We start from the raw sequence: 25,647 nt of genomic DNA, 5'->3' as shown, positions 1-25,647 counted from the left end.
GGGTTTTTCAAAATGCTGACATGCCGAGCTCAAAAGGTTCGCCATCACTGGTCTAGAATATAAAAATGACATTCCCCAAATCTCAAAAAATAATGGAAAAATAGAAAAACAATTAATATTTAATATCTAAATTTTATTTCATATGTGTATCCATTGTATAAAATCAATGTGGGTTCCACTTAACGCTAAGCGTAAGAAACTATATTGGGGTAGAAACCAGAAAATTAGGTGTAAGTCAGCCTCTTCAACATCACATGGGAGGCACCGACCTTTTGCACTTAAAATTTTCATTGTGAACACCAAATCATTTTGAGATATTCTGGAGAGAAATTAACATCCTTCCAAAGTGTCTTTGTATTGCTATATCCCAGGACTGTGAATCTTTACAATAGGCAATTTATATATAGCATCAATCATAGGTAACTTTAAGTATTAACTGTTAAGATTGTCTTTATAATTAAACTAGAGGCCTGGTGCATGAAATTCATGCACTGGGGAGGAGGGGGGGATGTCCCTCAGCCCAGCCTGCACCCTCTTCAATCTGGGACCCCTTGGGGGATGTCCAACTGCCAGTTTAGGCCTGATCCCACAGGACCTAAACTGGCAGTTGGACATCCCTCTCACAATCTGAGACTGCTGGCTCCCAACTACTTGCCTGCCTGCCTGCCTGATTGCCCCTAACTGCTTCTGCTTGCCAGCCTGATCACACCCTAACCACTCCCCTGCCAGCCTGATTGATGCCTAACTGCTCCCCTGCCGGCCCAATTGCCCCCAACTGCCCTCCCCTGCCAGCCTGGTCACCCCCAACTGCCCTCCCCTGCTGGCTCGGTTGCCCCAACTGCCTTCTCCTGCCGGCCAGGAAGCCCCTAACTGCCCTCCCCTGCCTGCCTGGTTGCCCCAACTGCCCTCTCTGCCAGCCTGTTTACCCCTAACTGCCCTCCCCTGCCTGCCTGGTTGCCTCTAACTGCCCTCCCTGCTGGCCCAATTTCCCCCAACTGCCCTCCCCTGCAGGCCTGGTCGCCCCCAACTGCCCTCCCTTGCTGGCCTGGTTGCCCACAACTGCCCTCCCCTGCTGGCCATCTTGTGGCGGCCTTCTTTTGATCACATAGGGGTGGCCATCTTGTGCGAGGAGATGATGGTCAATTTGAATATTACCTCTGTATTATATAGTATAGAAATAATTTTTAAGTTCTTGCTTGGGGCTGATTCTGAAACCAGAGCAATGTCCTGTCTGGTGCAGACATTTCCCCACCCTTCTCTCAGATGTTGGTGTTCCTCAGGCCTACGCCTTCTCCTCTCATCTCATCACTTTCCTCAGTGAGTCTATCAGCAACTTGGGCTTCATTTACTAAGTATAAGTAAACTCCAAATAATAATAAGGGCTGCCATTTGTTGAGCACTTACTATGTGCTAGGTCCTACACTTTACAAGCATTAACCCAGTTAATAGTTGTAAATGCCCTCCCTGCAAGGTAGGAACAGCCCACTTCTTCTAGCAATCACTCGGATGCCCATATCATGGGTAGCTCAAACTCCACATTCCCAAACTTAACTTACCTTCCCCACAAATGTGCCTGTGCTCCTCCATAACATCATACAAGTCATCACTGTCCAGAAGTGTGTAAGTCACTCTGGACTCCTCCCTCTCATTTATTCTCCACTCCCAATCAGTTCCAAGTTCTATGAGTTCTACTTCCTAAGTATCCCTTCATTCTATTCATATTTTTATCTTCTAGACAAAGCTCCCATCATTCCTGGCCTGGAGACCTGTAACAGCCACCCAGCTCATCTCTCTGCATCTAGTCCTATTTTTCTAATTCTGGCTACTCTACTAGCTTAACCTTATGACACTGGGCATCTAAAATATGGGGATAATAATGAGGTCTCTCATCCTTATAGACTGCTTGAGTAAATATGATACATGGCATCGAAGTGTTAGGCACTTAATGAAATCTTAACTCAGCTGACATATAAATTGAGGCGATTTGATGCTAGAGACTATACGCTTAACTGCCACCACATATGTCCAGGGAAGCCCACCATAATCAGAAAGGTCATGATGAAAAAGGATATGAGAAAGAATAATTTAGAATTAAAAGTTTTTTAGGGTATAAATATAAGTATACTTAAGTTATTCTAAAACTTAGCAGATTAAAACAACACAGCTTAGTTAGGTACCCCTGGCTTGAGGTCTTTCATGAGGTTGCAAACTATTAGCTGGGGCTGCAATCTCATCTGAAGACCTGCCTGAGGCTGAGGGGCTTCCAATCTCACTCAGTGGTTCATGGAGGCCTTCACCAAGTGCCACGTGAGCCTTTGCTCAGGGCTGCCTGACCACACGGCTACTGGTTTGCCCCTCGAAGGGTGATCCAAGGGGCAGTGAGAGAGAAAGGGCCCCAAGATGTAAGTCACAATCTTTAATAAACTCATCTCAGAGGTGCTATCCCATCACTCTACATTCAGTAGAAGCGAGTGATTAAATCCAACTCATACTCAAGGAAAGGGGATTACACACAGCCAGAGACCACTGAGGGCCATCCTAGAGGCTGCTTACTAGTACCACCCAGGTAAACATCACACCTTGCAGGGACAGAGGGGGTGTGCTGAGGAAAAAGTAGGGCCTTTCAGCATATCCTTTAGCCCTCTCTGTTTTTGGAGTTACATTGAGTTGCATGCCCTGCTAATTCTTCATCAGTAGATACACTCTTGTTCCTGCCTCCTCCTCACCACCACCTCTGCCACATGTGGGACAGGTTGGAGAACCCACACATTCTTAGGAACTGTTGCATATCAGACTATTTACATAATTCTAAAATAGATCAGCATTACAGTAGCTACTCGCTCTGTTGTTAAATGTGAATCCAAATCAGGGGAATTGGGGAGACTGGGTGAAAAAGGTTAAGGGATTAAGTACAAATTGATAATTATGGAACAGTCACAGAGATGTAAACTACAGCATAGGGAATATAGTTAATAATATTGTAATAACTATGCATGGGACCCCATGCATACTTGAAATATCGGGAGGACCACTCTGTAAAGCACATGATTATCTAACCATTACACTGTACATCTGAAACTAAGACACAATTATATTGAATGTAAATTGTAATAAAAAACTTTAAAAATTTAATTAAAAATAAAGTGGATTAAGTATAACTATAAAAAAGAAAACAACAATAATTGAAATTTAAGCATCATGAAGTTCTAAAAATTAAAGCAACTCAACTTATTATTAATATTTTTAATCCTTACCCGAGGATATTTTTCCATTGATTTTTAGAGAGTGGAAGGAAGGAGGAGAGACAGAGAGAGAGAAACATCAATGTAAGAGAGACGGGATTGAGAAACCAAGATGGCGGCACAGGTTAACGCTGGAGATTGCTGCCTCGAACAACCACTTCAAAAAACAACTAAAAGACGGAACGGACATCATCCAGAACCACAGGAAGGCTGGCTGAGTGGAAATTCTACAACTAGGAGGAAAGAGAATATCATACCCAGACTCAGAGGAGGCGCAATGCTGAAGTGAAATACTAAGGTGCGGAGTGCGCGGGGAGCGGGCTGGCGGTGGAGGGCGCGGTTGTTGTTTTCAATCGGGAGGGAGTTTCAGACTCTGAGCTCCAGATCTGAGCGAGTCTCTAGGGACCCAGACTCAAACGGGAGAAGCGGGACTGTCTGGCTTCGGTCGGAACTCAAAGGCAACTCTCTCTCCGAGGTTTGCAGCTGTTGCTGGGACTCTGTGAGGCAGAGCCCCTAGGGACGGAACTGAGAGCAGCCATAACTGCTCGCTCCGCCCGCCCTGTAGATCCCTGGGGACCCGCCCCACCCAAGCCCTGCACAGAGCCATTTGCTGGATAGCCTCAGGCAAACGCTAGATTAGCACCGCCCTAGAGATCCAGCACAGACGCTCTCCCACTGCAGACACAGTGGACTCTCATAGCCAGTTAGCCTGGAGGTCAAATCACCCCCGGTATTGCTGACAACAATCAAGGCTTAACTACAACAAGACTGCGCACAAAGACCACTAGGGGGTGCACCAAGAAAGCATAAAAAATGCGGAGACAAAGAAATAGGACCAAACTGTCAATGGAGGATATTGAGTTCAGAACCACACTTTTAAGGTCTCTCAAGAACTGTCTAGAAGCCGCCGATAAATGTAGTGCGATCCTCAAGAAATCTAATGAGACCCTCGATGTTGTGATAAAGGACCAACTAGAAATTAAGCATACACTGACTGATATAAAGAATATTATACGGACACCCAACAGCAGACCAGAGGAGCGCAAGAATCAAGTCAAAGATTCGAAATGCCATCCAAATTGGAAAAGAGGAAGTAAAACTGTCCTTATTTGCAGACGACATGATATTATACATACAAAACCCTAGAGACTCCATCAAAAAGCTACTAGACTTAATACATGAATTTGGCAATGTAGCAGGATACAAAATTAACCCCAAGAAATCTGAGGCATTTCTATACACCAATAGTGAACTTTCAGAAAGAGAGATTATAAAAACAATCCCGTTTACCATTGCACCAAAAAAATTAAGCTACCTAGGAATAAACTTAACTAAAGAGGTAAAAGACCTCTACTCAGAAAACTACAGGACGTTGAAAAAAGATATAGAGGAAGACATAAACAGATGGAAGAACATACCGTGTTCATGGATTGGTAGAATCAACACCATTAAAATGTCCATACTACCCAAAGCAATCTATAAATTCAACGCACTTCCCATTAAAATACCAACGGCATACTTCAGAGATCTAGAACGAACTCTCCAAAAATTCATCTGGAATAAAAAAAGACCCCGAATAGCTGCAGCAATCCTGAAAAAGAACAAAGTAGGTGGGATCTCAATACCAGATATCAAGTTGTATTACAAAGCCACTGTTCTCAAAACTGCCTGGTACTGGCACAAGAATAGGCATGTCGATCAATGGAATAGAATAGAGAGCCCAGAAATCGGCCCGAACCAATATGCTCAATTAATATTTGACAAAGGAGGCAAGAACATACAATGGAGCCAAGATAGTCTCTTCAATAAATGGTGTTGGGAAAATTGGACAGATATATGCAAGAAAATGAAACTAGACCACCAACTTACACCATACACAAAAATAAACTCAAAATGGATAAAGGACTTAAATGTACGACGGGAAACCATAAAAATTCTAGAAGAATCCAAAGGCAACAAAATCTCAGACATATGCCGAAGCAATTTCTTCACTGAAACAGCTCCTAGGGCACTTGAAACGAAAGAGAAAATGAACAAATGGGAATACATCAAAATAAAAAGCTTCTGCACAGCAAAAGAAACCATCAACAAAACAACGAGAAAACCCACTGTGTGGGAAAACATATTTGCTAATGTCATATCTGATAAGGGCATAATCTCCAAAATTTATAGGGAACTCATACAACTTAACAAAAGGAAGATAAACAATCCAATCAAAATATGGGCAAAGGACCTAAATAGACACCTCTCAAAAGAGGACATTCAGAAAGCCAAGAGACATATGAAAACATGCTCAAAGTCACTAATCATCCGAGAGATGCAAATCAAAACAACAATGAGGTACCATCTCACACCTGTCAGACTGGCTATCATCAACAAATCAACAAACGACAAGTGCTGGAGAGGATGTGGAGAAAAAGGAACACTTGTGCACTGCTGGTGGGAATGCAGACTGGTGCAGCCACTATGGAAGAGAGTATGGAGTTTCCTCAAAAAACTGAAAATGGAACTCCCATTTGACCCTGTGATCCCACTTCTAGGAATATATCCCAAGAAACCAGAAACACCAATCAGAAAGGATATATGCACCCCTATGTTCATAGCATCACAATTCACCATAGCTAAGATCTGGAAACAGCCTAAGTGCCCATCAGTAGATGAATGGATTAGAAAACTGTGGTACATCTACACGATGGAATACTATGCTGCTGTAAAAAAGAAGGAATTCTTACCATTTGCAATGTCATGGATGGAACTGGAGAGCATTATGCTAAGTGAAATAAGCCAGTCAATGAAGGAAAAATACCACATGATCTTACTCATTCATGGATAATAGAGACCATTATAAACTTTTGAACAATAATAGATACAGAGGCAGAGCTGCCTCAAACAGATTGTCAAACTGCAGTGGGAAGGCCGGGGAGGGTGGGTGCAGGAGGTAGGGGGGTAAGAGATCAACCAAATGACTTGTATGCATGCATATAAGCATAACCAATGGACATAAGACACCGGGGGATAGGGGAGGCTAGGGGACTGTCTAGGGCGGGGGGAAAAAATGGACACATATGTAATACCCTTTGTAATACTTTAAGCAATAAAAAAAAAATTAAAATAAAATAAAATAAAAAAAGATTCGAAATGCAAAGAAGCAAAAAACACCCAACTGGAAAAGCAAAATGAAAAAAGAATCCGAAAATACGAAGATAGTGTAAGGAGCCTCTGGGACAGCTTCAAGCGTACCAACATCAGAATTATAGGGGTGCCAGAAGATGAGAGAGAGCAAGATATTGAAAACCTATTTGAAGAAATAATGACAGAAAACTTCCCCCACCTGGTGAAAGAAATAGACTTACAGGTCCAGGAAGCGCAGAGAACCCCAAACAAAAGGAATCCAAAGAGGACCACACCAAGACACATCATAATTAAAATGCCAAGAGCAAAAGACAAAGAGAGAATCTTAAAAGCAGCAAGAGAAAGAAACTCAATTACCTACAAGGGAATACCCATATGACTGTCAGCTGATTTCTCAACAGAAACTTTGCAGGCCAGAAGGGAATGGAAAGAAATATTCAAAGTGATGAATACCAAGAACCTACAACCAAGATTACTTTATCCAGCAAAGCTATCATTCAGAACTGAAGGTCAGATAAAGAGCTTCACAGATAAGGAAAAGCTAAAGGAGTTCATCACCACCAAACCAGTATTATATGAAATGCTGAAAGGTATCCTTTAAGAAGAGGAAGAAGAAAAAGGTAAAGATACAAATTATGAACAACAAACATGCATCTATCAACAAGTGAATCTAAGAATCAAGTGAATAAATAATCTGGTGATCATAATAGAATCAGGGACATAGATAGGGAATGGACTGACTATTCTTGGTCGGGGAAAGGGGTGTGGGAGATTCGGGAAGAGACTGGACAAAAATCGTGCACCTATGGATGAGGACAGTGGGTGGGGAGTGTGGGCGGAGGGTGGGGCGGGAACTGGGAGGAGGGCAGTTATGGGGGGGAAAAAGAGGAACAAATGTAATAATCTGAACAATAAAGATTTAATTAAAAAAAAAAAAAGAAACATCGATGTGAAAGAGACACATCGACTGGTTGCCTCCCACACATGCCCAGACTGGGGGCGAGGAGCGAACCTGCAACTGAGGTAAATGCCCTTGACCAGGAATTGAACCCAAGACCCTTTGGTGTGCGGGCTGACACTCTAACCACTGAGCAAACCAACCAGGGCTCACAACTTTATACATAATGGCCAAAAACTGGAACAGCTCAAATATCAATCTATAGAGAATAAGACAACCCTGGTCTACAAACAAACAATGGACTACTGCTCAGCAAGTCCAAAATGCCACAGACGCGGGTGACTTACTAGTAAACAGAAATGTACTTCTCACAGTTCTGGAGGCTGGGAAGTTCAAGATCAAGATGCTGGCAAAGTAGGTTTTGTTCTGAGGCCTCTTCTTCTGGCTTACAGGTGGCTGCCATCCTGCTGTGCTCACATGACCTTTTCTCAGCACTGGAGAGAGCAAGCTTGCTGGTATCATAGGGCTGGTCCCACCCCTATGATCTCATTTAACCGTAATTATTTCCATAAAGATTGCATTTGTAAATACAGACATATTGGGGGTTAAAGCTGCAACACAGGAACTGGGGGTGAGGGGGCACAAACATTCAGTGTACAATAGCAACAAAAAGAAAACGACTGTTACTTTCAACAACATGGCTGAATAATTAAAAAAACACCTTTTTTTTTTTTAAGAAGAGACAAAATGAAACAATGTTGTTAGAATCAGAATAGTGGTTGCCTCTGTGTGGATGGGGAGAGACTGATGGAAAAATGGCATGAGGGAGAGTTGTAGAGCAATAGAAATGTTTTGGGGGTTTTTTGTGGGCAGTTTATTCTAGTAAAATCGAAGGTAAAATTTGCATATTATGTAAATGAGGCTGACGGGAAAATGACAATCTGAGGTTAAAAAGGGCAAATTTAAAAGTTTTCTTCTATTTATTTCCTGAAAATTGGACTTCTATTTAGAGAGTAATCTGGATGTTTTTATTCCAGCACTGAATTTTGGCATCAAGTAACCACTGTCATAGTGAAATAGGAGTCGCTTTTACCCGAGGGGTGAATTACAAAGTGAGCCTGTATCTCTCTCTCTTCCTCCCATTTTTTTTGGGAGGCAGCTGATCAATTTTTGGTGGCCTTGTTTCGGCAAGGCTTTCTTGTCTTGTTTAAAGAAAGAAGTGAAAAAGTTAGTGGTTGTAGATTAAGGAACTGACAAGCAACAGGAAATAAAGACTAACTGAAGATTGCATGTTCCTACGAGCTACCGGGTCAGGAGCCAAAGTCGAAAGGTTTTTTATCTTCGTCAGAGTCATGGTGACAATACGTTTGCCAAAATGCAGAGCTGTATCCTCAGAATTAGTATGTTTATTGCATGTCAATTTTGGCTCAGTAGAGTACATTTTTCTGTGTCAGCTCATATGGATTTCCCTTTGAGCACCTATGCTGTCATCTATCCTATGAATGTATCATAATTTATTAAACTATTTCTCCATTGATGGGCACTTATATTTCTTCCAAGTTTTTGCTATTATAAACAATGCTTGGAGGATAGATTTCTAGATGGAACTGGTACAGCCTCTTCTGTAAAGATGAAGAATTTGAAGCCCAGAAGGAAGAAGCAACTTCTCCAAAGGCTATTGCCATGATGCAATATGAGTTATGGTGGTAGAATCTGGAACTGAAGAGGCTTGTGTTATTACACAGAAACACGGGGGGGGGGGGGGGGGGGGCAGCAGCCCAATGCTGGGTTTCCAACTAGAATAAATAGAATCATTTAGATTAAAAAAAAAGAAGAAGAAGAAAAAAAGAGACACATCAACTGGTTGCCTCCCACACAGGCTCCACAGGGGCTGGGCCTGCAACTGAGGTACATGCCTTTACCAGAATCGAACCTTGGACCCTTTAGTCCATGGGCTGATGCTCTACCCACTGAGCAAAACTGGCTAGGGCAACTCAACTTACTTTTAAAAGAATTAAATCTCTATTGGAGGAGATTTTTAAATTATAACACAAGTTAATAGTGAAAATAATTATTTTATGATATAATGTCCATATTTCTGAGAAGTATTTTTTACTATATTTCAATCTACTATTACGAGCAACACACAGAGCATTACAGGTTGAATGTGTGTAGAAACATAGGAGAAAAGGGCTGTCTACTAGCCAATGGGAGAGGCCCTGAGCAGATCCTTCCCCACAGGCCCCAGGAGGAACCAACCCTGCTGACCCTTGATTTCAGACTTCCAGCCTCCAAAACCATGAGACAATAAATACACTTTTGTTGTTCAAGCCACCCAGTCTGGTTCTTTGTGATGGTAGTCTGAGCAAACAAATACAGCAAGAAAAAAGAAAAGGAGAAATTCAGAAAGAGAAGCAGAGCAGGATAAAGAGAACAGGAGAAAGACTATGTGTTGATTTTAAAGAGAAATGCATAAGGGCCTATTATTAAAATCTCATTTAGCACATTTATGAAGCGGAGTGGCTCTATTCCAAGAGGCTGATAGAAATTTTCAAAAACGTGTGCAAATGGAACTCAGTGCCAGGTGAAAAGAGCCAGACTCTCCCTCCACAGGTGGGGCCGCACCTGGCAGGGGCAGGCACTGGGGTGGGCGGAGGAGCCGAGGAGCAATGGGAAAGCTCACCTTCTGGTAGTCTTCTTTGGATCGCAGGGCCACCTCCATGTGTGAGGCGGAGGTCGGATAAATGGCTGAGCGGTACTGAGAGCCGTGGTCATTGCCTTGGCGCATGCCTGGGAATGTGGAAAGTAGAGGATTACTGGGGTGACTGGACCCCATGCACACTTGAAATATCGGGGGGACCACTCTGTAAAGTACATGATTATCTAACTATTATGCTGTACATCAAGGCCAGGGCCACTCAGTCTCTATGACTCATGTGCCAAGTGCTTCTTTTAATTTTATCTTGCCACCTCCCTTCTTAAATAAGCATAAAATGTATCTGTTTTGCTTTGCCTATTTTAATTATAACACATACTAGAAGCCTGGTGCATGAAATTCACTCACTGGGGGCAGAGAGGTCCCTCAGCCCAGCCTGCACCCTCTCCAATCTGGGACCCCTGTGGGATTGGGCCTAAACCAGCAGTCAGACATCCCTCTCACAATCCAGGACTGCTGGCTCCCAACCACTTGCCTGCCTGCCTGCCTGATTGCCCCTAACCGCTTCTGCCTGCCAGCCTGATCACCCCCTAACCACTCCCCTGCCAGCCTGATTGATGCCTAACTGCTCCCAACTGCCCTCCCTGGCCGACCTGGTCCACCCCAACTGCTCCCCTACAGGCCTGGTCCTCCCCAACTACTCTCCCCTGCTGGCCTGGTTGCCCACAACTGCCCTCTCCTTCTGGCCATCTTGGGGTGGCCATATTGCAACCACATGGGGGTGGCCATCTTGTGTGAGGGCATGACAGTCAATTTGAATATTACCTCTTTATTATATAGGATTTTTGAACCTAGTTAAATTTATCACAGGTCTTGGATCATAGTAGATGCTCTCGAAGTATGCATTTTTCTATGCAGATACTTAAATCATCATCTAGTCCATTTATCACTTACAAAGCTCTGTGATACACATTATTCCTTTGGCTCCTAATGAGACTCCCTCTATGGCAGGTATTGCTGTCCCTCACTCATCAGTTAAGGAAATGTGATGATGTGCATGTCAGGGCCTGGGGCATTGCTAGGTATGTGGGAGGTGCCTGTAAGTGACACAGTAACTGATACTCAACCTATGATCATACACCTAAGCAAAAAAAATCCCTGGGACTTAATGTTGCCCAGTGCACTTTTCACCCTGTCACAGCAGCTAGGATGTAGATGGTGGTCGATTTCTCACTGAGTCATTTAGTCCTCAAAGCTAAATAGCCACAGGCTTAATATGGGTCCCCTACTGATCTCTATACTGCTGTCCAAATGAATTCACATGTTTATTGCATCATTCAAGAATCAGTGTCAGTCTTAACAAATGTCCCAAAACTCCAACAGAAGATTCAACCTTTCAAAGAAAACCAGTTTTGTATTTCAAACTTGATGCACAATTATATCACCTGGGGATGTTGTCAAAATGCAGGTTCTGATTCCACAGGTCTGAGTGAACCTGAAATTCTGCATTTCTAAATTGTTCAGGGGTGGTGCGGGGTCATCAGATGGAACTTTGGGTAGCAAGGGTTTAGTGTTTGCCCAGATATCTTCAAGATTCCTTTATAACCTGTCAGTGACATTTTTAATTCCAGCAATATGGTGAGGAAAACCTGAATCTTCCAAGCTACACTTTCTCAGGTATGGCATTGACAAGGCTCCTTCCACCCCACATGTCATATACACACCTTTCATGGAACTCCTATTCTTTTACATTTTTTAAATTAATGGTTTATTTTTATAGAGAGAGGAAGTGAGAGGGAGAGAGAGAGAGAGAGAGAGAGAGAGAGAGAGAGAGGCATCAATGTGAGAGGGAGATATCAACCGGCTGTCTCCTGAACACCCTCTCTGGGGATGGAGCCCGAAACCAGGGTATGTGCTCTGACAGGGAATCAAATCATTGACTTTTTGGTGCATGGGATGATGCACAACCAACTGAATCACAGTGGCCAGGGCAGAAATCCTCTTCAATCTTAAGTCTTAGTTGAAGCATCTTCTCTCTGGAAAATCTTCCCTGGTCACACCTCACATGACAGTCACAGACTCCCATGGGCTCCCTAGAGGTTTTATCATGCTGCATTGGTATCACGTGGTTGTCCTTCTTTCTCTTCTGTAATGCCAGCGGGCATAGTGTTACAGCCACAGTGCCTGATATAACCTCAGCCAGAGGGATATACTTCTACTAATATTTGTTGCATGAAGAACACATGGTTCATACCTTGTGATCCAGGGCCCCGCAATCAATACTGGAGGGCTCTGTCACATTTACTTTGTAAATGTAAATACAAATTCCAATATAAATAAAATAATCTTTCTTAGGAGCTGCAGGGAAAAACTACAAATGAGCTGCTATGTTTGATCTGAGAGGTAAGCTCTGGAGTTAAGGACACCAAGGTTCACTATGGATGGGCAAGCTAGAACTCATGCTCACAACTGCGGGCCCAGAACAGAGGGTTAAATGGTAACAAAACAGTGGGACTTAGGGCCAAGCCATAGGCTACTAGCAAGGAGAGGATGGCACTCTGGAGGTGTATATGTGTGTATATGAGTGTGAGGGGGTATTTCTGATGCCTACTTGTCCACACCCCCAGTTTAGCTGACTTCTTGGCAATCTCCTCCCACCTTCGTAGCCCCATCCTCTCCTCACTGCACAGAGATCAATGAGGACCAGGAACTAATTAGTGACTAAAAGAGCCAATAATGACACAAAAATGTTAATTTAACCTATTGTATGCCATAAACATCTATAGAAGAAAGTGGCGGACCTCCCCCATACGCCATGTGCGTCTATAGCTGCAAACCTCACATATCAACTCTGCTCACTCAATTTTAAAATCAGATTTATTAGTGACATCTCTGGGTTTGTAAAGAAAATAATGGTAAAACTTAAATTCATAAATATTCCAGCGCATATGAAAGAAATGGGGATGGTTTCTGTTTTGAACATGTGGCAGTTACTGGTTAATAATATGTAATAAAAATAAACCCTCTCACCCCTCCAATAAACAAATATCAAATTAAAACATCTATTTCAGTGTAAGCATCCTAGTATTATTAGCATATATAATATATAAGTATTGTTACAGTATAAATATTACTTTCAGTGCATACTCTGTAAGTATTATTAGAGTATCAGTATTACTTATTAAGCACCTAAGATGTACCAAGTACTTTTCCAGGTGCTGAGGACACAGCAATGAATAAAAGCACATCATCCCCTTGCAGAGTTCACATTTTAGTGGAACCTAAGAGACTGGGGAGATATACATTCCAGAGTGGTAATCTGGTGACGTTTTCACTTCACCTTCCTCAGCTTTACCTCCTTCACTGACAAGCAGGGCTTTCTTGCACAGCTACTTCCCATCCTTTTGTGCATAAAGACACGGTAGTAGTGACATTATTCTACACAAAGAAAAAAGATCGTGGGATGGCTGATTTTTGGTAAAATCTGACTCCTCCCATTCAAGTCTCAGAAAAGCAGGGTCTTTATGAAGAGTTGTTTAAATCTATTTAAACTTTATTTCTTTTAAAAGAGAAATTAATATGTGAGTAAAAAAGAATATGAAGTGTGACATTTCTATTTTCAACAAGTTTTGCTAAGATTCCATATGCCTTGTACAATGAAGATAATAAATAGCTGTATGTCTGGTTGAAGGTCTTTGAATTATCATAGGATCCTGAGAAATTGTTACTTATGGATAAACTAGAGGCCGGGTGCATGAATTCACTCATGGGTGTGGTCTGGCCAGCCTGCCCAGGCAGGGCCGGCCTAGGGGAGGGGATGTGGGAGGTTGGCTGGCCAGCCCCACCCCAATTGGGGGTGGGGGGAGAGCCGATCAGGGATGGGCTGGCTGGGGGGAGGGGCTGAAGGCAGCTCGCAGGCCAGCCCTGCCCCCTGGTCGAACTCCCAGTCGAGGAGACAATTTGCATATTATCCTTTTATTATATAGGATAATGGCTTTTTATCAAACAAAATGGGAGTAATGGAGAATTATTCTAAGGAAACAGTATAATAATGGGCTCTCCCACTAATCATATTTTCACAAATAGTCTGATAGTGGAGTGCATAATGAAAGCCTTAAGCTCACATCTGTATTTAGAGCTTCTCTTGTAGTGACATGACAACCTAAGGAGTAGGAACATCTGGAAGGTTTTACAAAATTGTGTGGTTGGAAAGAAAAGATGCACATGATTGTCATGCTAGACAAGTATGCCCTATGACTATTTTTATAACTGGCAACTTACAATTTTTAATCCCTTTACCCTTCTTGCCTACCCCCAGCACCACTCCCACCAGGCTCCTATTAGTTTGTTCTTTGTATCTTTGAGTTTGTTTCTGTTTTGTTTGTTCATTTATTTTGTTATTCAATTCCACCTATAAGTAAATTATATGGTATTTGTCTTTTTCCATCTGACTTATTTCATTTAACATAATATCCTCTACCTTCCATATTGTTATAATGGCAGGATTTCATTCTTTTTATGGCCAAGTAATATTCCATTGAATATATATGTAGCACATCCTCTTTATCCATTGAATAAAATACCTAGGAATAAATTTAACCAAGGAGGTAAAAGACCAGTACTCAAAAAACTATAAAACATTGAAGAAAGAAACTGAAGAAGATACAAATAAATGGAAGAATATACACTATTCTTTGATTGGAAGCGTTAACATCATTAAAATAAAAAGCAATCTACAGATTTGATGCAATCCTTATCAAAATATCAATGGCATTTTTTTCAAGGCAACGTACTTCTATAAAAAACAATCCATGTATTATTTAAGTAATTAGTGGTTATATTACTGCTGCAATCCAGGACAAGGATTTACACAGCTTACCCTGAAGCCATGATCCCTTAATTCAAATTCTAACTTGATCATCTGTTCATTGTAATACTATAACATTGATATAGCTCCTGTCACTGTTGCCCTTGTCCTCTCTGTGCAGATTTGGGGTGTCCCAAACTCACTCTGGGCAGCCTTAAGTGAGAATAACATCGTGGGCATTATCCACAACTCTGCTCCAGTCTCCCTGTACCTTTCCCTTTGCCCAAACCAAAAGGGCTACTCCTCCAGTGGAAAGATGGGAGTTATTCACACAGTGACAACCACCACCTACAGGCAGAAGTCTTACAATTTGAATACAGCCCTGACCTTCTGACCCTTTTGATGTTCTAATGAAACTAAAAGCTCCCTATGTCAGGAAACAATAGACACTCTCTTCCTGGTCTCTCCAGCTAAATCCCTGTGGATAGGAGAGAAGACAAGAAAGTGCTAAACAGATACATACAATAGAGGGTGTAGAGAAAACATCAATGCCTTGTTTTGATTCCTTGAATCTTAGGCGATACTGGACAAGATATTAACTCTCTCTGGTCTACTCATGAATAAAAATGTTAATTTGATTCAATTTCCCCCCATCAATGTTCATCCTGATGAGAAAGTATAATGTCTTAAAACAAAACCATATACTCATATTCACATACTTGTATGTGTATTTGGTTAATTCCAATGCATATACCTTTCATTTCACTGATGAAGGGGCTTAGTAAATGGATAGGAGCTTGAAATTTGGAAGCAGATGGTTCATTGGAAAACATGATTTGATGCTCAACAGACTGAAAATCCCATAGAACTATGGATTTTCTGTTCTTGTTATTTTTAATACATTGCATTTACAGATGTTTAGCATCATTAAACTTTTCACCATTTCTTTCAACCTCCATTGGTTTATGTTATGAATATAAAACAGTAATTCACATGTGAGGAAAACCTGTTTACTAAATCTCTTGTAAGAAGCCTAGGTCTTAGAGCTGTAAGACCTTGTTTTTAAGTCTGACTCTGCCACTGACATGCTTAATGCAAATTGCCTAATCTTTCTGAGTCTCAAACCTCCTTTGTAAAACAGGAATTATAAAGGCCTAAGCAGTGGGTTTGTCGTGAGGAATAAATAAGATAAAACCTGCAAAGCACTTTTTGAACTATTATGTAGATGTTAAATACTTTTACATGTACAACTTTTAATAATCTTAGACTATTTCAGAACTACTTTTGAAATAAAAATAACAAATGATGTCATGCAAGATAGTCTAGGAGTAGCCCTTGAAAAGCATTATTTCTATTAATCTCTCAGATATGCACAAAACAGAGGTCACACAGATAAATCCAAAGAGAGGAACAAAATTTATTTTATGTGTATAGGTATGTACTATTTTAGTTTTAACTGTTTATTACCTCTTTTTATCAGAATTACCTTTTAAATTTTAACCCTGCCAACCTCCAGCCCAATTCTTCATTTCAATGGAAAATAAACCTAAGAGAGGGGAAAAAAATCTTTGAGTGAATTCTCCTACCCCTGCTCTTAGCCATGAAGAGTTTTCCAATGTTTATCACTATTGGTCTCTGACCTGGTTTGAAAAAAAATCAGGTCTTTTGGCATTATCTTATATCACCTGAGGTGCTAGAAAGGGAGACAGAAAGATATGCAGAATGGTAGAAAGAAACAAAAAAAATTAAAAATCATTGAAAAATAGCTATAAAAGCCCACACTATTTCCTGGCCACTGCTTGCCTTCTTTCCTTCCTCCCACCCATTCATCCATCCTTCCCATCTCAGGCAAGGTACCAGGTATGGGGATTCAGAAATAAGAGAGTCTCATTTTTCAACTAGATCACCTTCCTAAGACAATAAGGGGAAGTAGATGAAAAGTAATAACTATAACCGAGTGTTGGAGGTGTGTTTTAGTCCGCTCAGGCTGCTGTAATAAAATACCATTAACCTACAAACTCGTGGTTCATCAACAACAGAAACTTATTTCTCACAGTTCTGGAGGCTGGAGGTCAAGATGCCAGACAATTTGATGTATGCTGAGCAGCTGCTTCGTGGTTGCAGACTTATTGCTGTCTCCCTGCTGTGTCCTCACATAGCAGAAAGAGAGTGTGCTGGCTCGTGGGCCTCTTCTAAGGGCACTAATCCCATTCATGAGGGTGGAGCCCTCATGACCTACTTACCTCCCCAAGGCCCCACTTCCAAATACCATCACGTTGGGAATTAGACTTTAACATATGAATTTTGGGGAGACACAAACATTGCATCCATAACAAGATGTTATGGGGGGAAAAATCTGTGATTGGGAAAAAACAAGGATTCAGAGGAAAGAGTGGGTAAGTCCACGTGATCTGAGTAGAAGGGTCCGAAGGCTGTCTAGAGGAAGTGACTCTTGTCTTGAAAGAGAAGTAGATGGGGAGAGGGGTGAGAGACATTCTCCAGGAGGCCAATGGTAAGGATTACGGAACAGTGTGGTGCCTTCAGGGACATGATAGGAATCCGGACTGTTTGCAAAAGCAGCAGCCGCCTGTGAGCATCTTCATCAAAGCCCTGGGCTTATCTTCTCCAGCAAGCCTGAAGTCCAGATGAGAAAAGTAACACCTAGGAGCTGCTGAAAATGCAAGAAGTGGTCCTGCTAACCCACTTAATCACAAAATAAATGAGATATTTGACTGTTATAAATTGATCTAAGCAGCCTTTATGTAGCTGTTCTCCAAAGGACAGAATTAACCAAAATCACATTTTGACAAAGGGGGGAAAATGTAATTGAAAGGCAGAGAATCCCTATTTGTCTTTCAGTTTTCTTCAAACAAATATTGCCTCTCCAGCATGAAGTATTCATATGGTGCCGACTATGTGCTCAGCACAATGGAGGCTACAGAAGGATTGGGTTATATGCTTTGATCTCAAGAAATAGCCTGAAAACGGCAGGGAGGGAGAGGAACAATTTTGAGCTTGACACTGTATTTACCTGTACCGGGTCTTTGCCAATGCTTCTCATTTAATTCTCACATAAGCCCTGTGAAGTAGGTATTCTTAACCCTCTTTGACACAAAAAAAGCTACGAATCAGAGACTTCAAGTGATCCTATGGATGTCACACAGCAGGTAATCGGCCATCCTATGATTTAAACCTAGCTCTACCTGACACAAAGCTCTTTCTCTTTTCAAAACTGAAGTACAAGACGTTAGAGCGAAACAATCAAAGGCAGTGGAACAAAGCGCCCTGTAGGCAGCGTATCTGGTGGGGAGAGGGCACCACAGAAATAAGAACAAGTTTGGTATTTGCTGAGAACTGTGAAGATCCAAGGCTGGTTTCTGCCGAAGGGCCAGGAAGGAAATGAATGTGGTCAGCTGAGCATGAGGCCACAGGTGTCAAGACAGGACACACCAGGGATTTGAGATGTAGGGAAAAGTCAACTTCAAGAGAGCCCCAGGATTCCGTGGAAGCCTGGGTGAGCATCAAAAATCCAGGACTCTACTTGGCACAGATTCAACAAGCATTGCAAAGTTCACTGTGCCCTCCATTTGGTTTTGGAAAATCTAAGAGGATACGTTATTGACTTTATCTGGCTGTCTTTACGTCCCAGAAAAGCAAGTAATGGGTTTGCTGTAGTTGGTGAAAAAAGAACAACTGGCCCAGAAACAACATCTTGTGTTTAAAATTCTTCCATAACATTCTCTGAGGTGATTAATGAGGACTGGGCTTTGGGGTATTCCTGAAAAAAACTGACCTCTTGGCACCTCCCAACTGTTTGAGATTTCTCCATCCACCCTCTCCAAATAAGATTTGAAAGGGACAAGCCACCCCGAGACTGCTCTAAGATTTCTCTCTCTCTCGGTAAAGCCAGAGAAAGCACTAAAAAGAAAAGAAAAAAAACAAACAAACGGAGAAATGCTTACTCTATAATGAGCAAAAAGATGGATGATTTCTCATCTGCTCAATGTGCCTTCTAAACTTTAGCTCATCTTTGGGCCCTAGCCCTGTTTTATGCATTCTATTTGGAGAGATGAGAAATATGCAAGAACATGGGAATTTAAAAGGGAAGTTCACCCTGTGAATTGTTGTGAGATGATTACTTTAAGAAATTCCAGGAGCCACCAGCTAATAGTGAACATCAGGGCAAAGAAGGACATATTCCTAAGGGACAGAAATCACGAACTCTGTGTTAGGGAACGTCAAAGGGGCAATCTCATGAAGGGACTAGCCATGTTGGTTGCATAGACATGGTGACTCCCACCAGGATGAATCCATATTCTTCTCTTCTCTAGACTGTTGTCAGCAGGAAATGGGTCCTGACCCACAGACTGTGAATGAAGCAGAGAACTAGACCTGTGTTTTGTCATGAGACAATTCTGGGTTCTAATTCCAGCTCTGCCCGTTACTAACTGTAACCTCGGCCAAGTTACTAGGCCCATCTAAGTCTGGTTTCCTCACTGGGAAAAATGGGGATTAAGAAATGTACCTTACAGGGTTGTGTACCTGGGAGCTCAGTAAACATCTTCCCCTCCTGTTGGGACAAAATTGTCCCCAGTTGAGACCCACTGCTACATATTAATAAGCCCCGCCTTGTGATAGTGTCACTTATAAAGCCTACTTATTCAGGCCGCTAAATGAAACAGTGTGTAAGAATTGAAAACTCTGGGATGGGTGGAAACTAGTTGTTATAAAAGAGTCAGAGGTCTTTGGCATTTATATTTTCATTTGTATCCACTAATTTCAGTGGTTACTAGTGTAGATTATTTTTTTTTTATCCTCACATTCAAGAGAATGGAGATGTGCAATAGAGAATAAGACTTTCTTTTTTTGGTTAAATAGCATATTAAGTTACATATTAAAAGTCTAGAAAGAAGGGGAGAAACACAAATTAAAATCAACACGTATATATACTGTTTGAAAGAGATAAGGTTCTTGGTTGTATGGAGAAAGCAAGAAAAAAGTCTTTTCCCCCTTCTTATTTACACTGTGGGCAGCACTGACGTTATCATCATAATATGCTTTCCTGGTGACTACAGCATCTTACCATCTCTCTCAGAAAGTCTCATCTCTCTCAAAAACTGGTATAGTCCTGGCTCACTGTGCCAATGAGGAACTGCCATCAGTTTAACAGAGAACAAAACTAAACGCGAGTGAAACAAGATAGAATTATATTGCTTTTTCACTTTAAGTGGAAGCTGTTGAAGTAGGTGGTCTAGGGGTGACAGGGTGGTTCATGGTCACAGGAGCCCAGATTTTTTCTTTCCACTCACATATCCCTAACATATGGCCCTCATCCAAGGGTCTGGTACTACAGGCATCATATCCAAGTTGCAGACTAGAAGGAGGGAAAGTAGAAGGGCACTTCTTCCCACTCCCTCTGCCTTTAAAGAGCCTTCCCAGACGTTCACTCGTATCTCATTGGTGAGAATGCAGTCACATGGACACACCTCCAGAACTGCCCTGCCTCCCACATGGGAGCAGGCCTAGGCCAGACTACCCAGGCCACATCCTTGCTCAGCTTTCTCCCCTTTCCTATCCTATTTCCCTCTCACTCACTCAGAGGTTCTTTTCTTTTTCTTCAATAAGTCACAGGACTGAATCCCTGTCTCAGGCTCTGTGTCGAGGGAAAATAACCTAACAATTGAAACTATTCAACTAGTTTTGCTCTCATTCAAGCCACCTGCTGCCCACCTCTTCTACTATTCTGGTCCTTACATTCTATCACTTTTGTTGTGGTAAACTATTATTAGACACTAGTGGCCCAGTGCACGGATTCGTGCACATTGAAAGGCAATTAATTAGAAGAAATATCGCTATCCACCCTTTCTCTATAACAGAAGCATCAACCAAATTCATGACTGACAATGACAGATCGAAACACACACGTGCGATTGGCACCAGCGAGAGCTTTATATGTACCATGCATGTGCAAGTCAGCATTTATTTTTAAATATATATTTTTTCATTGATTTCAGAGAGGAAGGGAGAGGGAGAGAGATAGAAACATCAATGACGAGAGAGAATCACTGATCGGCTGCCTCCCGCACACCCCCCACTGGGGATGGAGCCCGCAACCTGGGCATGCGCCCTTGACTGGAATTGAACCCGGACCTTTCAATCCACAGGCTGATGCTCTATCCACTGAGCCAAACCAACCAGGGTAACATTTATTTTTAAATTGCCAGTGCGCATCATATGTATCGGCCAGTCAGTGGGTTGGATGGTTGGATGGACGTATGGTCGATCACTTAGCCTTATATATAGAGAGAGATGTTTATTGAAGTGTTATTAGACAAGTTTATTAAACTGCTATAAATTAAGAGATCAAACTTCTTGTGGTCAGCATGTGGTTTCCATACACCTGAGCAACATCATTCTCAGGGGAAGACCACTGGCCTACATTCTGCATCAGGATGGTATATCTACATTATATTACTTGAGTCTCTTTGTGCAATAAACATAAGGAGAAGCTTAGTTGCTATAACTCCGTTTACTAGATTTTGAACACTCCCACTTGCTTCTCCACAATTTATCGCAATGAAAATGAAATAACCAATGAATGGGTCAGAATTTCAAACATTCTGTGCACATAAACAGAGTCAGCCCCTTTACTCCCTGCTTTTTGTACTGACCCTGCCTCCACAGAGACGGCACAAAAAAGCCATCTATGTGTTGCAGGAGCACAGGAGCCAGCATGGATGACTGGCATTCATGGAACAGCTTACACAAATGCCCTTTCAAGGAGGGCCTCCTGCCTTCTGCTGGAAATAGGGCTTCCACGGGAAAAACATCACAGGGCACTGAAGTCCTCCAATAGGTAGATGAGCCTGTATCCCTCATAGTGATAGACAGCACTTCTCATCATCACCCATGTGACCCTTCCTGGCACACCTGGCCTTTAAGTCAGGTGCTTGAGACAAGCCTTATTAATATGGAACAATCTCACTTTACCTGACTGAAAAATTAATCCTGTCAATTTTAACTGACATCTCATTTTAAATTTAAAACACTGAGCAAACAGATGGAGAGCCCTTGTTTCAGAGGAAGGAGGGAAGGTGGGAGGGAGGGAGGGAGGGAGGGACGGAGAAGTTAAATATTATCTGCTTCTTCAAGTACCTCTTTTCTTCCTATGGAGTGTGAAAATAACTCAGGGGGGGAAACTGGGCTGGAGAAACTATGATGGACAGTCCACTACGAAACTGGCCAGACCAGATTAGACAGGACTCCAATGGCCCGTTCCAACCTCTGCCTAGAAAGAATGTAAGCCTTACCAGCTAAGGCAAACTGCTCTTTTCCACTTTTCATGTCTCAGCATTACACGTAATACTTAGTTTTCCCAGTTAGTTACAATTACACACATACATGTGCCTATTTAACCAAACATATCTTACCTACAAATGTAGGTGATCAACAAAATAGCTAATGATTCTAAAGCCCTTATTATGTGCCACTGTATTTTATTATGTTATTTGTCCAATTCTCCAATGACATGGAGTATTATTATCAAACCCTTTTTTTGAAGATAAGACTGATACTCAGAGAGACGCTGAATACCTGCCGAAAGCCTGTGCTGGATCTGAAACTAACTCCAAAGCCAGGGAGGGCCTGCAGGGATCAGGCCGAAATCGGCAGTCCGACATCCCCCGAGGGATGTAGTAGTGTGCGAAGCAGCAGGCAGCCAGGGAGGAGCCCGAGCCCTAGCCCGGGCCGGGCACTGCTCCCACTCATCCTGGCACCACTGTACCTGCCGCGGCTGCTCAGTAGCACTGCCGAGGAGGCGGGAGAGGCTTGTGTGTCCACAGCTGTGCTCACCAGCCATGAGCCTGGTATCTGGCACTCGTTAGTCAGCTGAGTAGCGCTCCCACTGTGGGAGCGCACTGACCACCAGGGGGCAGCTCCTACATTGAGCATCTGCCCCCTGGTGGTCAGTGCACATCATAGTGACTGGCCAAACAGTTGATTGGTCCAACGGTTGACTGGTAGCTTAGGGTTTTATATAATATAGACATAAAAGACTCAGTGACCGACGGTCCATCTGTCCAACTGTCCGACCAACCAATCAGCCAGTATATATGACGAACCCTGGAAATTTAAATATAAATGTGGACTCACGCATGTGTGATATTTGTTCCTGTCTGACACTGGCCTCCTATTTAAATTAATTCGAAGACAGTTTCCTGTGATGCCAGCATTCACAATGACTATTAATAAATCATAAGGACAAACTCTAGACAGGGTAGGAATATTCCTACCTAAACCTGTTTTCAGACATGGTTGGTTATATGTTGCTTTCTCTTGAGTTCAAAGAGCATATGACATTGCAGTTAAAGTTGTAAATACTTCATCACAAAGGAAGTTAGTCAAGCACTCTGAAAGTGTTTTTATTCTTAATGTGGTATACAGGGAGAATTAGAATAAGTTTAATCAATTTATCAGTCATTGGATCAATGTTGTTTTTATATCATGTTTTTGTTATTTTTATATCATGTCTTTGTTGTTGTTATATCATATTGTTTATTTATTAATAAACTTATACATTATTTTCACATATATTTTACTAATTTTCTTTAATCTCTGGCACTTATATTATAGAGAAAGGGCAAATAGTGATATTAAAATATTTCTTCTACTTAATTTCCTTTCAATGTGCATGAATCCGTGCACCAGGCCACTAGTTGCTATATAACAGAGGTGCCAAATATTCACTTTACACCTAAAAGGAAGGTCTGATTTTCATTAATGAGAAAACATTATGTCTACAATCAAAAATAATTTTGAAAAGAGGGTATGGTGATTTATTCCTAAAAGGTAAAAAAGTTATATTGGCATAGATTTTGTTTCTATCAAAGAAAAATTCTATTTATGGCTGGCTAAGGGAAATATTTTATTATGATACTAGAGGCCCGGTGCATGGGGGAGGTATGTGTCCCTCAGCCCAGCCTGCACCCTCTCCAATATGGGACCCCTCGGGGGATGTCTGACTGCCTGTTTAGGCCCAATCTCACCAGGATCAAGCCTAAATGGGCAGTCGGACATCACTCTCACAATCCAGGACTGCTGGCTCCCAACCACTCGCCTGCCTGCCTGCCTGATTGCCCCTAACCACTGCCCTGCCAGCCTGATCGACACCTAACTGCTCCCTTGCCAGTCTGATTGCCCCTAACTACCCTCTCCTGCAGGTCCGGTCGCCCCCAACTGCCCTCCCCTGTTAGCCATCTTGTGTCCACATGGGGGTGGCCATCTTGTGTGTTGGAGTGATGGTCAATTTACACATTACTCTTTTATTAGATAGGATTTTCTTAGGATGTCTGAGACTCCACATCCATTTGAACTTACAAGTTTGACCAAATAATGTATCTTGAAATGTTCAAATTACCAGAGAATGTATTTAAAAACTTTCAAAATAGTAAAATTTCTCTGTCACCATTTCTTATCCAAGTCTTAAAGTTTTGTAGGAATGAGTCAGCCAGAGTATTCCACTATAGAACATTAGGCATGTAAATGATACTTACAAGATGTTTACATTTGTATCAGTATCAGCACACATGTGCACACTCATTCACAACGTTTGTGCTTCATCATGGACATTGTTCATATTGTTAGCAGGAATAGCAATCAATATATTAACCTTTGTCATTTCTAGATCTTATTACAGAAAGGTACATAAATGTACAAAAGTACATAAAACAAACCAGTTTATTGAAGTGTTCACATTATATAACCACCACTCATGTCAAGAAATAAAGTGTTTGCCAGCACCTTTGAAAGCCCTCCGTGTATCCCTACTGATAACAGACCCTACTTCTCTCTCCAGTTATAACCACGCCTGATTTTTGTGACCATAATTTCCTTGTTGTATTAGGCACACATAGGAAACAACATAGTTTAGTTTTGCCTGCTTTGGAAATTTATTTAAATAAAATTACACTGTAATTTTAATACTTCACATACTATTATTTTCATGAGATTCTTTTTATTTTCTTCATTTTCATTGTTTCATAATATCCTATTGTATAATAGACTGCAACTGATTTATCCATTCTACTGATGATGAATATTACCAGCTTGGGCTTCTAAGAACATTTTTCACATGTATTCTGTAATACCTAGAGATAGAATTGTTGGCTAATGGAATTTGCATATCTTTACCTTAACTGAACATTGAACTGGTTTCCAGAGTTGTACCAATTTACAAAACCTGCATCATTGCATGAGACTTTATGCTTGATATGAAATAGAATCTCACTAGAACTTACTTTGCATTTCTGATTAATAATGAATTGACTATAATTTCACATGTTTTCTCACCACTATTCAAGTGCTTTGCCCATTTTTCTATTCAGTGGTCTTTTTTTTTTAATCCACTGGAGATATTTTTAAAATCTATTGTTATATATCCTGGATACTAATCTTTTATAAAATATAACCTCTCTGTTCTTACATTGTATTTTTTTTTATCAACCAAGCTATGATTTTAATATAGCTTTTTCTTTTTTTAAAATGTTTTTATTTATTTCAGAGAGAGGAAGGGAGAGGGAGAGAGAAATAGAAACATTAATAGTGAAAGAGAATCATCGATTGGTTGCACACCAGCTACTGGGGAATGGAAACTGCAATGCAAGCATGTGCCCTGACTTGGAATCTAACAGTGACCTCCTTATTCATGGGTCGATGCTCAACCAGTGAGCCACATTGGCCAGGCTAAGTTTAAATATAGTTTACCGAGTATTATCTCCTTATGGGTAATGCTTTTGGAGTCTTGCTTAAAAAAAAATGTGTTTCAAACCCAAAGTTGTCATGATATTATCTACTTGGAGTTCTGGAGTTTTGCTTTCACACTCAGGTCTTTAATGTACTTGGAATTGGATTTTAT

General features: G+C 41.6%; 1 protein-coding gene across 3 annotated transcripts in view; it reads right to left on the bottom strand.

Moving 5' to 3' along the window:
• The window catches only part of MSRA (methionine sulfoxide reductase A), a 397,828-nt gene that overhangs the window by 83,149 nt on the left and 289,032 nt on the right, over positions 1 to 25,647 (bottom strand). For all 3 annotated transcript variants that reach the window (XM_059697595.1, XM_059697594.1, XM_059697596.1), the window contains one exon: positions 9,956 to 10,062. In XM_059697595.1, the coding sequence (XP_059553578.1) occupies positions 9,956 to 10,062 (107 nt within the window). The remainder of the gene's footprint in view (positions 1 to 9,955; positions 10,063 to 25,647) is intronic.

The sequence above is a fragment of the Myotis daubentonii genome, chromosome 5 (genome assembly GCF_963259705.1).
Source record: "Myotis daubentonii chromosome 5, mMyoDau2.1, whole genome shotgun sequence".
Taxonomy (NCBI): domain Eukaryota; kingdom Metazoa; phylum Chordata; class Mammalia; order Chiroptera; family Vespertilionidae; genus Myotis; species Myotis daubentonii.
Note: the sequence above shows the minus strand (reverse complement) of the source record. Positions and strands in the feature narration are given on the sequence as shown.